Here is a 13070-nt window from a genome sequence, read left to right as displayed (position 1 = left end):
TAAAAGTCATCTGTCACTTAATAATGTCTTCCAGAACTATGCGCGTATTTTCTCTGTCTTCAAATTGTTGGAACTTGCAACCACAGGGAAACAAAGGAAGGAAAAGAACTAACAAGAATCTTCGAGGCCAAATGATGCTATCACGTACTAGAACTGTTGCATCTAAATATCCAAGGTTACTGGTGAGACAATTGGCAACGGTAAAGGCTGCCCCAAAGGAAACTGACGTACTTATTGTGGGAGGTGGCCCAGCCGGTTTAACCTTTGCTACTGCTATTAAGACTTCCCCAGAATTAAGCCACTTATCTACAACCCTTGTTGATGCTGGAGATATAAAGAACAAAGTGGGTTCTTTTTACGATAATCCTCCAGACTACTTTACCAATAGAGTTGTCAGTTTAACCCCTAAATCTTTGAACTTCTTGGAACATCATTTGAAAGTGAAACTAATGAATGAAAGAATTCAACCGTATGATGGGTTATACATTACAGATGGGTGCACTCCAGCCACCTTGGACCTTGAGAAAGATTCAATGCTGTATATGATTGAAATTTTAAATATTCAATCATCGCTATTGAAAAAAATGCAGGAGCATAAACATGGATTAAAATTGATTGATCAAACAAAAGTGGCTAATATTGAATACACTGACCCCAAGGACCCTCAATCATGGCCTATAGTTACTTTGGATAACGGTGAAGTGTTCAAGACTAGACTACTTGTTGGTGCAGATGGATTTAATTCCCCTGTAAGGAAATTCTCTGGGATTCATTCAAGAGGCTGGTTCTACAACACATTTGGGTTGGTTGCCACTTTGAAGTTAGAAACTCCACCTTTCAAAATCAGAGGCTGGCAACGTTTCTTACCAACGGGACCCATTGCACATTTACCTCTACCAGGTAACAATGCCACTTTAGTGTGGAGTACTGGAGGTGAAGCGTTATCCAGATTATTAATGTCACTTCCTGCTGAACAATTCACCACTTTGGTCAATGCAGCATTTATCCTAGATGATGCAGACATGCAATTTTATTACAAACAACTATCCAAGGGTGAAATGACTACTGAAGAATTGGTGAAGGATGTGGCATCCAGGAAAGAACAAGTATTGGAGTCGTTAAATGACGCTGGTGATGACATGTTTGTTGATGAACATTACCCACCTTTAGTATCTGACGTGGTGGAGAATACCAGAGCAAGATTTCCCTTAAAATTCTCACATGCTGACACATATTGTACAGATAGGATTGCCCTTGTTGGAGATGCTGCTCATACAACCCATCCCTTGGCAGGCCAAGGTTTAAATATGGGACAAGGTGATGTTGAAGCGTTGGTGAGTGCTCTTGAAAAGGCATCCATGAGAGGATTGGATATTGGATCCATGTTATCCTTGGAGCCTTTCTGGGCTGATAGATACCCATTTAATTTAACACGTTTAGGAATGGCTGACAAGTTACACAAGATTTACCATACTAATTTCGAACCTGTTGTAGCATTAAGATCTTTGGGTTTGAATTTAACTAACATGATTCCACCAATTAAGGACAGAATTATGGATACATTAACCGGTAAGTACTAATCTAAAAACTATATACATGTATCTCTTGTCTATATCCACCATCTATACGTACACGATCTAATGAATAAAAATGTATAGTCTATCAAATATCCCGGAACAAATTAGGCCGGTGAAAAATTTTGGCTCGGGGTGGAAAAATAGAAATGGACAATAATGGATTAATCATCTTATGAGTTCGAGATTGATACATCTCCGGTATCCATCACTAGGGTGTTTCCATCAACTAAGGACCCATCAACATACCCATTATCTCAATGTCTGAAGCATCTACCTACACTGAAGAAGATCTACGAAAGAAAATCGAAGCTGCCATTCCTAATATATATAACATCATTGTAACTGATTTGTCATACGGATGCGGTCAATCCTTCGATGTCGTTGTCGTGAGTGATTCTTTTCAAGGTAAAAACAAGTTACAAAGAAGTAGGCTAGTCAATGGTACTTTGAAGGCTGAACTAGCTAGCATCCATGCGTTCAGTTGCAAATGCTACACGGAGGAAGAATGGTCCAAGATCGTGGTCTGAATGGGTCGCGTTAGTTATTTATTGTAAGGCAAATGTAAGTTAATGTATAATTTAAAAGGGATTGTTTTGTCATCAATAGAAAATAATTTAATATGTTAAACTTTAATATAATGTTAAATGCAGTTATTTTAGATGTGTAATTGTTACCTATATATATCTATATATGTATCAAAAGTAAGGTTCGGCCTTCGATGTATAATATACAAAGCAAATGGTAGATTCTTTGCTCCCTGATAAAATATCTCCTGGAACTTGACTTTATCTGCCATTAATTCGCAACAATAGTGATATTGCGATAAATTATTCTGAAGAACGGTGTCAAATGTTAGTCTGTATGATAATATATACACCCTTCAAAGCTGGGGGAAGCCACAACACGTTTTGTCAATCAAATATAACGTTAATGGTAAAGCTCAACCAGCAACGAAAAAATATTTGGAAGTCGTCAGGTAATTCAAAGAGCTGCGCCAGTGCTATAAAAGACGATATCAGTTGAACCATTTTTATTGGCCTTTAAAACTATGCAACGCTAAAGATGATGAAACTATTGAGAGTAGAGAGTAGTGTCATTAGAGCAAAGGAACCTAATAGTCTTTTGGCACATTACCATGAATATTTTTATGTCTCATATGTCCAGTGCATCACTTCAAATTATTTCAATAATTGAGTTTATATGTGGGTTATTTAACTATATGGGGGAGGTTGATCTTCATTGATACCCCATCGCCAACCGTGATGATTAAGCCCAATGAAATTGAATCCCTTGGAATTGTCATAATCTCTATAGTTTTTCGATAAAGATAAAGGTGATAAAGGTGGCGATATTGTTTTAATCATATCTGTGGTAATACTATTGCTTGAGCTATTGTTACTGTTATTCAAATATTTGGCAGCCCTCTTAGGTAATTTGAAATATCTAGTTTCATTATGAACAGACCCATTAGATGATTTCCTTGAACTTACCATTGTCTTACTCTTACCGTCATCTTCCACGTCAGGTTGAGGCGTCACATCATGACTTTCTTTAGAGACTGGCACTGGTGTGGTTCTTGCCTCGGTTGAGATTTCATTCTCCAGTTGAGTCGTTATTTCAGTGAACTTGGATTCCGGCAATGATTTATTGGTGTTCGTCTTCTTCTTCTTTAAATTCAACTTAACCTTCCTTCTACGAGGAGCAATATGGTCACCTTTACTTCTTTCATAAAGATGATTTTGAATATTCGTTATAGTTTCTAAATTATAAGTATGCTCATCCAGGGCGCTCTGTGGTAATTGATTGATTTGATGTGATGGTAAGTGACTATTTTTCCTTCTTGAAGGTCTTTCCATTATTTCTTGTTGTTTTTCCCTTTGTTGTTGTAATTTGGAAGCACAATTATCGAAACATGTCAATGATGGCATCTTGGATATGAAACGGTATAAGTTTTGTCTCTCCAGGCACCCAGGTATCGTTGATAAGGAATGAATTTCAGTGGAATGTAATGAGAGTGTATGTCTAGAGGATATTATTGTAGACAATCTTAACATATTTGTTGCGGATAATTCTTGCAAGTCAGACTCCTCCAGGATCATTCTTGGATGCGAATTGTTAGGTTGTATAAGTTTTTGATTTGCTGGTGGATGTGATTTGCCTGTGAACCAATTTTGTGACATGTTAAATATCACAGTAGGTAGAATGTCTTCAAATACCAATTTCATTGAATTTTTTAGTCTTTTCTCGATGGTGGATTGTAAAATCTTGATGGAACAATCGAAATCAAAATTCAAAGAGACATCATTGAAGGAAATACTCACCCCATGATCTTTCATAAAAATATTTGTTATTGCCTCCAGTTGAATCTTGGTAAAGGTCATCGTTATCGGTATTTGGAAGGAGTTGTTATTTATCATCCTTGGTGTGGTAAATACAGGTTGTTCTTCTAAATTCAAAAGCAACAAGTTTGATTCTATTATAGTTTGTATTTGTAAAGTAGCGTCTTTGCAAGATATTTTGCACATTCCCTTCAATAAAGACCTTGGCTGTGTTGTTTGTATATCCAGATCTAGTATTTCAATCTGCGGAATGGTAGGGAAGTTAACCTTCCTGACGACGATGCCACTTTTCAGGATACTCAAGCTATTTGTTTCATGTGATATTGGTATGGAAGCAGAAGAGGATGATGATGTATTTGATGACGATGATGATGGTGTGTTAGACGATGATGACTCATGTGAGAGGTTATTCTTCTTCGAGAACGAATTCAGTGCAGATGTCAGTCTCTGTTTAATTGTATCGTTGAAGGAGTTGTCTTTGAACATCTGTTCGTTGAATTGGAAGGACATGTTTGATGGGTTTATGTATTGTCTATGCCTGTTGTTGTGTTTGACCTAATGTCGACTAGTACCAGTAGTTGCTGTTGTTTGTTAAAGTAGTTGGTATAAATATCTTAATCTGCCAGTGCCTGCTGCTTATTCATATATACATGGACCAGGGCAATCGCGGACGGATTAGATACACCACTGTTGTTGCTAAGTAAGTAGTCATCCTGGATCAACCAGTAAGATCTCTTGATTTATTATTTTTCATCTTTGCAAAAATCCTCGGGAATAAGGGTCATGTTATTCCCGTTTTAACCCTAGGGTTTGTAAACCCTAGGGCTGGCTCATCGCAAATATAATAAACAAAAGAATCTAATATGTTTATACAATGCAAAGTACGCCAATATATTGATAAAATCAAGCAACTAGGTCACATCTGAGAGGTACTCACCATGCGATCTACCATGGCCAACAGCTCCCACACTAGCAAGACGCCAGAATCGCGTAAATCTTCCATCATGGTGGCGGTACGTGTGAGGCCGTTCACCGCAGACGAGTCCACACATTTGATGTCTGACGAGCTGTCTCTGGACTCATCCTCATCCCTGAGAGTACCTAAGCTGGGGGATTCCAACCTGTCTTTGAAATCGGAGAACCCTGATGCTGCCTTACAGACTAAGACGAAAAGGCAGGAGGAATATTTACGCTCTAATGCAACAAGACCAGATGGAATCAGAAAAATTGTGGATTGTGTAGACGATAAGATGTTAATATTTGATCCCCTCGATACCAATCCATTGCATAAGATGAGTGAGAATGTGTTGAACTCCATGTACTCTCGAAGACAACTGAGTAGAAGAAGACAAAGAAGGCGTGGTACGAATGGCAATGGGGAAATTAAATTCGTGTTTGATAAATTGTTTGATCAGGATGCATCCCAGGAAACTGTGTATCAATCCACCACAAGCGGGTTGTTGGATTCCGTGTTAGATGGGTTCAATGGAACTGTCTTTGCCTATGGTGCCACCGGGTGTGGGAAGACTTATACTGTAAGTGGTACTCCTGAGCAACCGGGAATAATCTTCAGAGTCATGCAAGAATTATTTGAGAGAATGGAGGATTTAAAGGATACCAAGAGGTTTGAATTGTCTCTATCGTATTTGGAAATATATAATGAAACCATTCGTGATTTATTGAAACCGGAAACCGTTCCCAAGAGATTAATTATAAGAGAAGATGGTGCTAATAAGATTTCAGTGTCCAATTTATCATATCACAATCCGCAAACCGTGCAAGAAGTCATCGACTTGGTCATAAAGGGGAACATCAATAGAACCACGTCCCCAACGGAAGCCAATGAAGTGTCATCAAGGTCTCATGCAGTACTGCAAATACATATCATGCAAACAAATAGAACTGCGGACCTCACATCAGAACACACTTTTGCCACACTTTCCATAATTGATCTTGCTGGAAGTGAACGTGCTGCTGCTACAAAGAATCGTGGAGAAAGATTATACGAGGGGGCTAATATTAATAGATCTTTACTTGCCCTGGGGAATTGTATAAATGCTCTATGTCTTACTGATGGTGGTACTAATAGATCATGTCACATCCCCTACCGAGACTCCAAGTTGACTAGATTATTGAAATTTTCCCTTGGTGGTAATTGTAAGACAGTAATGATTGTTTGTATATCACCAAGTAGTTCTCACTATGATGAAACTTTGAACACTTTAAAATATGCTAATCGAGCTAAAGAGATTAAAACCAAGATTATAAGAAACCAACAATCTTTAAATCGACACGTTGGATCATATCTAAAGATGATAACGGAACAGAAGAGAGAAATTGAAGAATTACGTGAAAGAGAAACAAAAATGATTGAATTACAATTACGCAAATATAAAATTTCTAGAGAAAGAATTCAAATGGCACAAGATGATTGTATTCAAAATATTATTAAATCTTATTCGACATTACCCAAATATAAGATGGCCAAAAATATGAAATCTTTAATGCTTTGTAAGAGAAGATTTTTACAAATGGTTAAATTGGAAATTGAAAACTGCATATCATTAATTCAAAATTGGACTGATCATTATATGGTTTTTGAAACATGTGGTCAATTAAATAATCAAATCATGAATAAGATCCGAGAATTGGAAAGGGAATTCGATTCCAAAGATGAATTAGAATTAGTCATTGATCATGTTAGGGTCACCGATTTGGTTAGGTTAAGGGAAATGGAGAATTGGGACGATTCCACTGATTTAATCATTTTTGAATCCAGATTGGATTACATTTCAGAATCTATTAGAAATGAGATTCTAGTGAATGCCTCAATAATGACGGAAAAATTATTTCAAAATGAAATATTAATGCAAAGGTGCAAATTCTTGTCCACGTGTTTGGCCAATGAACAAAATTTAGCCAATGTGATACAAGATTTAATCAAATTGGATGAAGAGTTTGAAGAGTTTGGTAAGTTGTTAATTAATGAAGATTATGGTGTCAGAGAGGAAAAATTAGAATATAGAGCGACCAAGAACGAAATGACAGCAGCAACGGCGACATCTTCAGCTCCATTAAAGAAAGTACGATGGCTACCTGATACCTCTGATGTGGATATAAACATGAGTGTCACAGCAGAAACAGATGCAGACGCCTGGGATCAGCCAGAACCTTTGTTACAGGATGAAACCATGAGCATGCAGGATACACCAGCACCAACTCCTGCTTCCTCCAGAAAACCCCGTTCCCTACGAACATCCCTACTAAGTCACCGTCTAGTCACGGACACGTAGTATAGCATACCAAAAAACATAGCATATAATATAATATAGTTTTTACGAGATAGTGCTTCTGTCAATAACTGTATAGATGAAATAGACGCAAGCTCACAGCCCAATGTAGCTTTTAGTAAAAAAATAGCACACCCAATACACCTTTTGATAAGTTTACAATATAAACACACCAAGAAGTAATATATTCCTGATAAACGTTACCCTGCCCAGTTTGAGTGACAAATTTGTGTCGCTGAGAATTTTTTTTTTCCATTCACAGCGAAATTCATTGAACCCCGTAAGGTGGACGACCCACCACTGGAGGTATATAACAAAGAGGTGTTTCTCACCCTCTGATCTGACTCTCTCTGCCTCTCTCAGAGAACTAAGACCCCCAATTTCTTCTATCCAACGATAAGAAATTAACTGCATCCTTCCTAAAACTGACAGGGTTTGACTATATTAAAGAAACCTTACAAGAAAACTACTCTCCAACTTCAAATTGGAAAGGTTATTACAGAAGTCTCATTCTTCATAATTTCCTGGTTTTCTCATACTCTTTAGTATATCATTGCTGCTTCCAACTATTGAGTTATAGCAAAAGGCGTTTTATCCTTTTCTTTAACTGCTTCCTTCCATTTTTGCTCGTGTTTGAATTAAAAACAAACCTGGCTGGTCGGTATCAAATAGTGCACTTTTAGGTGGTTTCAAGTTTTAATTCATTTCTATCTCATCATCACCAAAACAATAAGCAATAAGCTTCTCGGACATTTTATTTCCATTACACTTTTTGGTTATATTATTACGAGTCTTCATTGTCTCTCTTTTTTTTGAATTGGATACAACCTATTATCTCTCAGAAACTTACACTCAAGAGATATTCAAGATAATTATTCATTTAATTTGTCTTACTTATTGAAACGTTTTGAATATATATTGTGAATCCAACAATTATATTCTATCGTCTCATATAACAAACAACAAATCTTTTTTTATTTGCTACTTTTTTCATTTTAGCTTCTAAGTCAAGATCTCAAATCAAAAGGTTTATTTTTTATTTTACCTGATCACATTTTTTTCTCCTGTTTTATTAATTAATAATGGCAAGTGCTATTAATTATTATCCCAACCAAATCAGTGTTGAACATTCACGTTTTATGGGTAATCAACTACCTTCAAAACCTATGGGTCATCATTATCCAACTCATTCGCTAAATGATATTCAATATCACCAACTCCCAACCATGAACCAATACAGCTATTACCCACAGGTATCATCAACAAGAAATGATATACCTGCTGCTGCTGCTGTCCCTCCTAATGCTCATCCATTGCCAATTATTCCTGTGCAACCAAATGTTCAATCATATTTTGCAAACAATAATAATATGAATGGTAATGGATATCCACCATTAAACAACTTTCATCATCATAGTCAATCTATGTTGTTACCCGCTCATCATGCTCCTCCACCACCACCACCTCCAGGTTTGTTATTTAATAATAATAACAATAATAATGGTTATCAAAACAATATTCCAATTATGCAACCTCCAGCACAGATTAATGCTGCTAAATCAGAAAAGGTCAATGGAGGTGTCTCTCAAGTATTGGATTATGATATTAAATTAATGTCTGAGTTTTTCGTTAAGAATGCTTATATTGCTTTTGGAACCAGTGCTTCTTTGATTAATGAAAATTCTGGATCTAATCAAACTGCTGATATTTTCATTAAAGGTATTCATTCTGTCTTAAATGCTACTAGATTACCTTCAGTGTCCATCTTCTTAGCCATCGATTATTTATTCAAGTATATTGATAAATTATCTGCAGGTATTGAATCTATTGGTGGTAATACTGTCAATGTCATTTATCAAAATTCAATGATTGCCTTTATCTTGGCAAATAAATTTAATGATGATAAAACATTTACCAATAAATCTTGGTCACAAGCTACTGGTATGGATATTCAATTAATTAATGAGTATGAAAGAACATGGTTGAATGTATTTGAGTGGAGTTTATTTGATGATAAATTCATGCTCTATGAAGATTTGGCATTTGCTTTTAAAATGTATTGCCAAGATTACGTTAAGAGTACTACTCCACAACTTCCATCAATTCAACATGCCACAAATTCAATGTACCATCTTCCATCACCATCATCTACAAATAATTACACTGTGGCTCCTTCACCTGGTTACGAAACTCCAAGATACACTTCGAATAATAATGTATTCTCATCTTCTCCATGTTACTACGCCGATGATAAGAGTTCATATGTTCCTCCTAGTGTGAACAACAACAATAATTTTATGAGTTCACCAATTTCGATTGATAGCAATTATAATTTTAATACTCAATTCAATTATGGTTGTGGTTCCAAGAAGCAACCACACCCACAGTTTTCTCAATTTGGTACAAATTCTACTTGGCAGTTTGACGATTCTTTAAATACAATGCCAACTTCAAATTTATCTAATTTTGAGAACCCTTACTACTCATACTCAACGGTATATTAAGGCAATATATTCCACCTGTCTTTTTTCCAAAATCTAAAATAAAGGAAAAATTAAATGCGATTTACAAACACTTCAAAAAAAAAATTCATATACAATAATCCAAGAAAAAGGAGAGTTCAGCTATATCTTCTTTTAAAAGAAGAAATAGATAAATACTGATCATAACGAAAAAATCTTACTTCCTATTTCTTGCGAACAAACCAGAAAAAAAAACATATTTATTTCTCAATGATAATATTTTTTCGCTCAAGATGGAGCTCTTAAATGAGTGATCCTGATGAAGAAGTTTTCTTTTTTAAACACTACAATCTATACATTTATAATAATTTTTTTTAATTTTTTTAATATATTTTTTTTAATTTTACTCTTTAATTGACTTTTTAATCATTTATTATGCATATTATATTAAATTTAGTAAATTATTTAATTACCACCAGCTTCTCTATACCATCTAATACTTCTATCTAAACAAACACAACACAATCCCTCATTGACATCACTATTCATTCCACTTCTGATACCCTTATTAATAAACGAGACGTCTAAAACAGGTGGATATTTTAATGAATCACCATTTTCATCCTCCAACAAAATATCATCTTCATTTTCAATATCACCAGCTGTGATATTAAGGGTAGTAACACGTTCCTTGGATTTAACATCCCAAACTCTCACTTTACTATCATAACCAGAAGTAGCCAAGAATTCACCAGTGGAATTAAATGACAAGGCAAATACCCAACCACTATGAGCAAATGACTCCACACTAGACTGTCCACTATGCGTGGGGACAGTAAGATTCCCAATTCTTTCTCCAAATTGAGTCTCATATAAAGCGACACAACCAAATGAACCTGAGTCATTGGCCACAGCAAGTAGCGAACCAGCGGGAGAAAACTTAACGGCACGTACAGTATTACTATTTTGTTCAATTCCTTGAATGCCAAACCCTTCGAAATTGTATAATGGTCTTAATGTACTTAATTGAGAAACGACAATAGTACCATTGGCAAACCCAGTGGCAATAAGTCCATTATGAGACATATCGACACATGTGGCAAATACAGCTTCTGCAGAAGGTGGAGGCATTTCACCTTGTAATTGTAACTTACTCATTGTCATCGTTTTATCCGTGTTCTCGATACCATCATCCTTGGGGAAAGGATTGAATTTCCAGACATAAGTAGTTCCCTTGACATCAGTAGCGGCCAATCTATGAGACAAGACTTGATCGTCAGATTTTAGCCATTTGATGGCCCAAAATGACTTCTTATTCCATTCAGGAGAATCAAACAGTTCAATCCTGTTCAATTTCTTCTCATTAAAATCAAATTGCCAAAATGATATCTCACCAGAGAACGAAACACAAGTAATAATTAGCAATTCCAAATTCTCTGCCTCCATGGAATGAAACACATCAACATGATGTACACCTGTCTTATTAATAAATTGTGATATGTAATGATCGCGAGGTTGTTCGTTTTCCAATAGTTTATTCTTCCATAGTTTGATATATCCATCACCCGAGGCGGTAATGGTGAATGGTATAGATATGGCTACTTTGAAAATATCAGCGTCGTGAGCCTTCCCACAGTTCGTAGTAGAGATAAACACTTTAGACATATTGTTTTTGCTTGGTCAAGCGTAATTCTTTTGATTCCTCAATCTGCTGTTAGTTTTCATATACGTTTTGTTCAAGGCATATTATATTTTTTAAGTAGTAGCGTATGAAATTTCAAGGTGTTGAGAAATTGGTAAAGGATGAATAGTTCAAGTTGGTAAGCTTAAGAAAAGATTGTGGTTACATAAAAAGATGAGGAAGAGATTGATGGCTCAGGTAAACATAGATGACGTGAATATTGTTAACAATTCTTACGCCAACTACGGGATTCATCTGAAAGTGGTTGTGGATGATCGGGACCAGGATCCTATGAATGATGACAATCAAGTATTGGAGGATAGACACATTTATAAAAGGTTCTCTGAGTTTTTGGAGTTGAAGAGGCGTTTAGAGAAGGAATTTAATTCCGAATTACCGTATGAGTTGCCCAGTCGGCACCATGGTCCCATATTTAACGTTTGGACCAGAAGCACCACTAGTATAGACCCTGTTATCACTGAAGAGAGACGAATTCAATTGGCAAAATTTGTAAGTGACATGCTTAATGATTCATTTGATACCAAATGGAAGAACTCGGAACTAGTTCGAGTGTTTTTGCAATTACCATTAAATTGGAATGACTATCGACTCCGAGATCATCAAGAATCACCAGCAAAGCAATTAAACAGTCTCAAGAGTTGGCTAGAAAAATTCAGGGATTGTAAAAATATTTTTGAGGAAATCAAGAAATCACAAAATGGCAAGGATAGAAATATGAAATCCATGAAACTAAGACTATCCTTGACTGACCTTGAGAATTGGTTAACAAAGTTTCCCTCCAATGAAGACCCTGTCGAGGTGAATAAATACAAGAATTTACTGTCCACATTGAAGCAAGATTTAAACGATTTAATATTCGAAACTGCTCCATCGGACATGAAATTATCTTCACAGGACGATTTGTTTTCTATGAACCGTACAAACACATCAGGGTCAGGGGTTAAACTTACTACGGGGAGGAGGAAACTAGGAGGAGGAGACCAGGGTTCCGTCCAACAAATGTTGCAGGAACAGAAGGATATCACGAAGGAACAAGATCAAGAGTTGGCTCAATTACACACGGTGATCCGTCGACAAAAGGACTTATCTATAGAGTTGAACAACGAACTCAGCCAGCAAAATGAGTTACTGGATAGTATGGATGAGGAAGTGGGGGCCACAGCACGTAAACTGCAGTATGCTGGAAAGAAAGCTCAAAGGTTCAATCAGAGTTCATAGCTGGCTTTAATTTTTGAATTAATGCCAAAGGAATAAGGCAATCTGATAATTTGCCCGCCTTATTCAACGTAGGAGTTCCATTGCTGCGAAGTCAGGGGTACTTGTAGGTGGTGTTCTGGTCAAAAGTTTTGAAAGACTGTGCAAAGCAACGTTAAGATAGAATTCAGGAGATCACTGGCCAGTATTTGGAAAGTAGACAACCAGAGACGTTCATGCATAGTTATCTAATTTGTGCTACTATTATTTCATTGGTATGAACTTCTCATGAGATTGTGGACAGTTCAGACATATATAGACTTTTGAAACTTATGTTAACTTATCAGTTTTGAACTTACTACAATGAACTGAGTGTGAAATGAATTTATTTTTTTTGTAGCTGAATGTATTTATTTAGCTTTCAAATTTTATTAAAAACATTAATTACCTCATTGAGAAAAATGATGACCCCTTTCTGCCTTCTTCTTTGCCCTCCCGTAAGCATT

The 13070-nt window shown here is 36.2% G+C and overlaps 7 protein-coding genes across 7 annotated transcripts; 5 read left to right on the top strand and 2 right to left on the bottom strand.

Annotated features, from left to right (window-relative positions):
- Positions 1–23: 23 nt before the first annotated feature.
- COQ6 (putative N,N-dimethylaniline monooxygenase COQ6) lies at positions 24–1580 on the top strand (the record flags this gene model as incomplete). The annotated part of the gene is made up of 1 exon (XM_003676441.1): positions 24–1580. One exon carries the CDS (start codon positions 24–26, stop codon positions 1578–1580), a length of 1557 nt encoding a protein of 518 aa, XP_003676489.1.
- A 254-nt stretch (positions 1581–1834) lies between these two features.
- On the top strand, positions 1835–2104 carry BOL2 (Bol2p; the record flags this gene model as incomplete). The annotated part of the gene is made up of 1 exon (XM_003676440.1): positions 1835–2104. One exon carries the CDS (start codon positions 1835–1837, stop codon positions 2102–2104), a length of 270 nt encoding a protein of 89 aa, XP_003676488.1.
- Positions 2105–2788: 684 nt separating this feature from the next.
- On the bottom strand, positions 2789–4426 carry MDM34 (ERMES complex subunit MDM34; the record flags this gene model as incomplete). Its single annotated transcript, XM_003676439.1, has 1 exon — positions 2789–4426. One exon carries the CDS (start codon positions 4424–4426, stop codon positions 2789–2791), a length of 1638 nt encoding a protein of 545 aa, XP_003676487.1.
- A 428-nt stretch (positions 4427–4854) lies between these two features.
- Positions 4855–7209, top strand: KIP3 (tubulin-dependent ATPase KIP3; the record flags this gene model as incomplete). The annotated part of the gene is made up of 1 exon (XM_003676438.1): positions 4855–7209. The coding sequence occupies one exon, from the start codon at positions 4855–4857 to the stop codon at positions 7207–7209; it is 2355 nt and encodes a 784-aa protein (XP_003676486.1).
- Positions 7210–8288: 1079 nt separating this feature from the next.
- On the top strand, positions 8289–9710 carry CLG1 (Clg1p; the record flags this gene model as incomplete). The annotated part of the gene is made up of 1 exon (XM_003676437.1): positions 8289–9710. One exon carries the CDS (start codon positions 8289–8291, stop codon positions 9708–9710), a length of 1422 nt encoding a protein of 473 aa, XP_003676485.1.
- A 423-nt stretch (positions 9711–10133) lies between these two features.
- Positions 10134–11333, bottom strand: SKI8 (SKI complex subunit WD repeat protein SKI8; the record flags this gene model as incomplete). Its single annotated transcript, XM_003676436.1, has 1 exon — positions 10134–11333. The coding sequence occupies one exon, from the start codon at positions 11331–11333 to the stop codon at positions 10134–10136; it is 1200 nt and encodes a 399-aa protein (XP_003676484.1).
- Positions 11334–11523: 190 nt separating this feature from the next.
- On the top strand, positions 11524–12588 carry VAM7 (Vam7p; the record flags this gene model as incomplete). The annotated part of the gene is made up of 1 exon (XM_003676435.1): positions 11524–12588. The coding sequence occupies one exon, from the start codon at positions 11524–11526 to the stop codon at positions 12586–12588; it is 1065 nt and encodes a 354-aa protein (XP_003676483.1).
- Between the last annotated feature and the right edge of the window lie 482 nt (positions 12589–13070).

Source organism: Naumovozyma castellii, chromosome 5, assembly GCF_000237345.1.
Source record: "Naumovozyma castellii chromosome 5, complete genome".
Taxonomy (NCBI): Eukaryota; Fungi; Ascomycota; class Saccharomycetes; order Saccharomycetales; family Saccharomycetaceae; genus Naumovozyma; species Naumovozyma castellii.
Note: the sequence above shows the minus strand (reverse complement) of the source record. Positions and strands in the feature narration are given on the sequence as shown.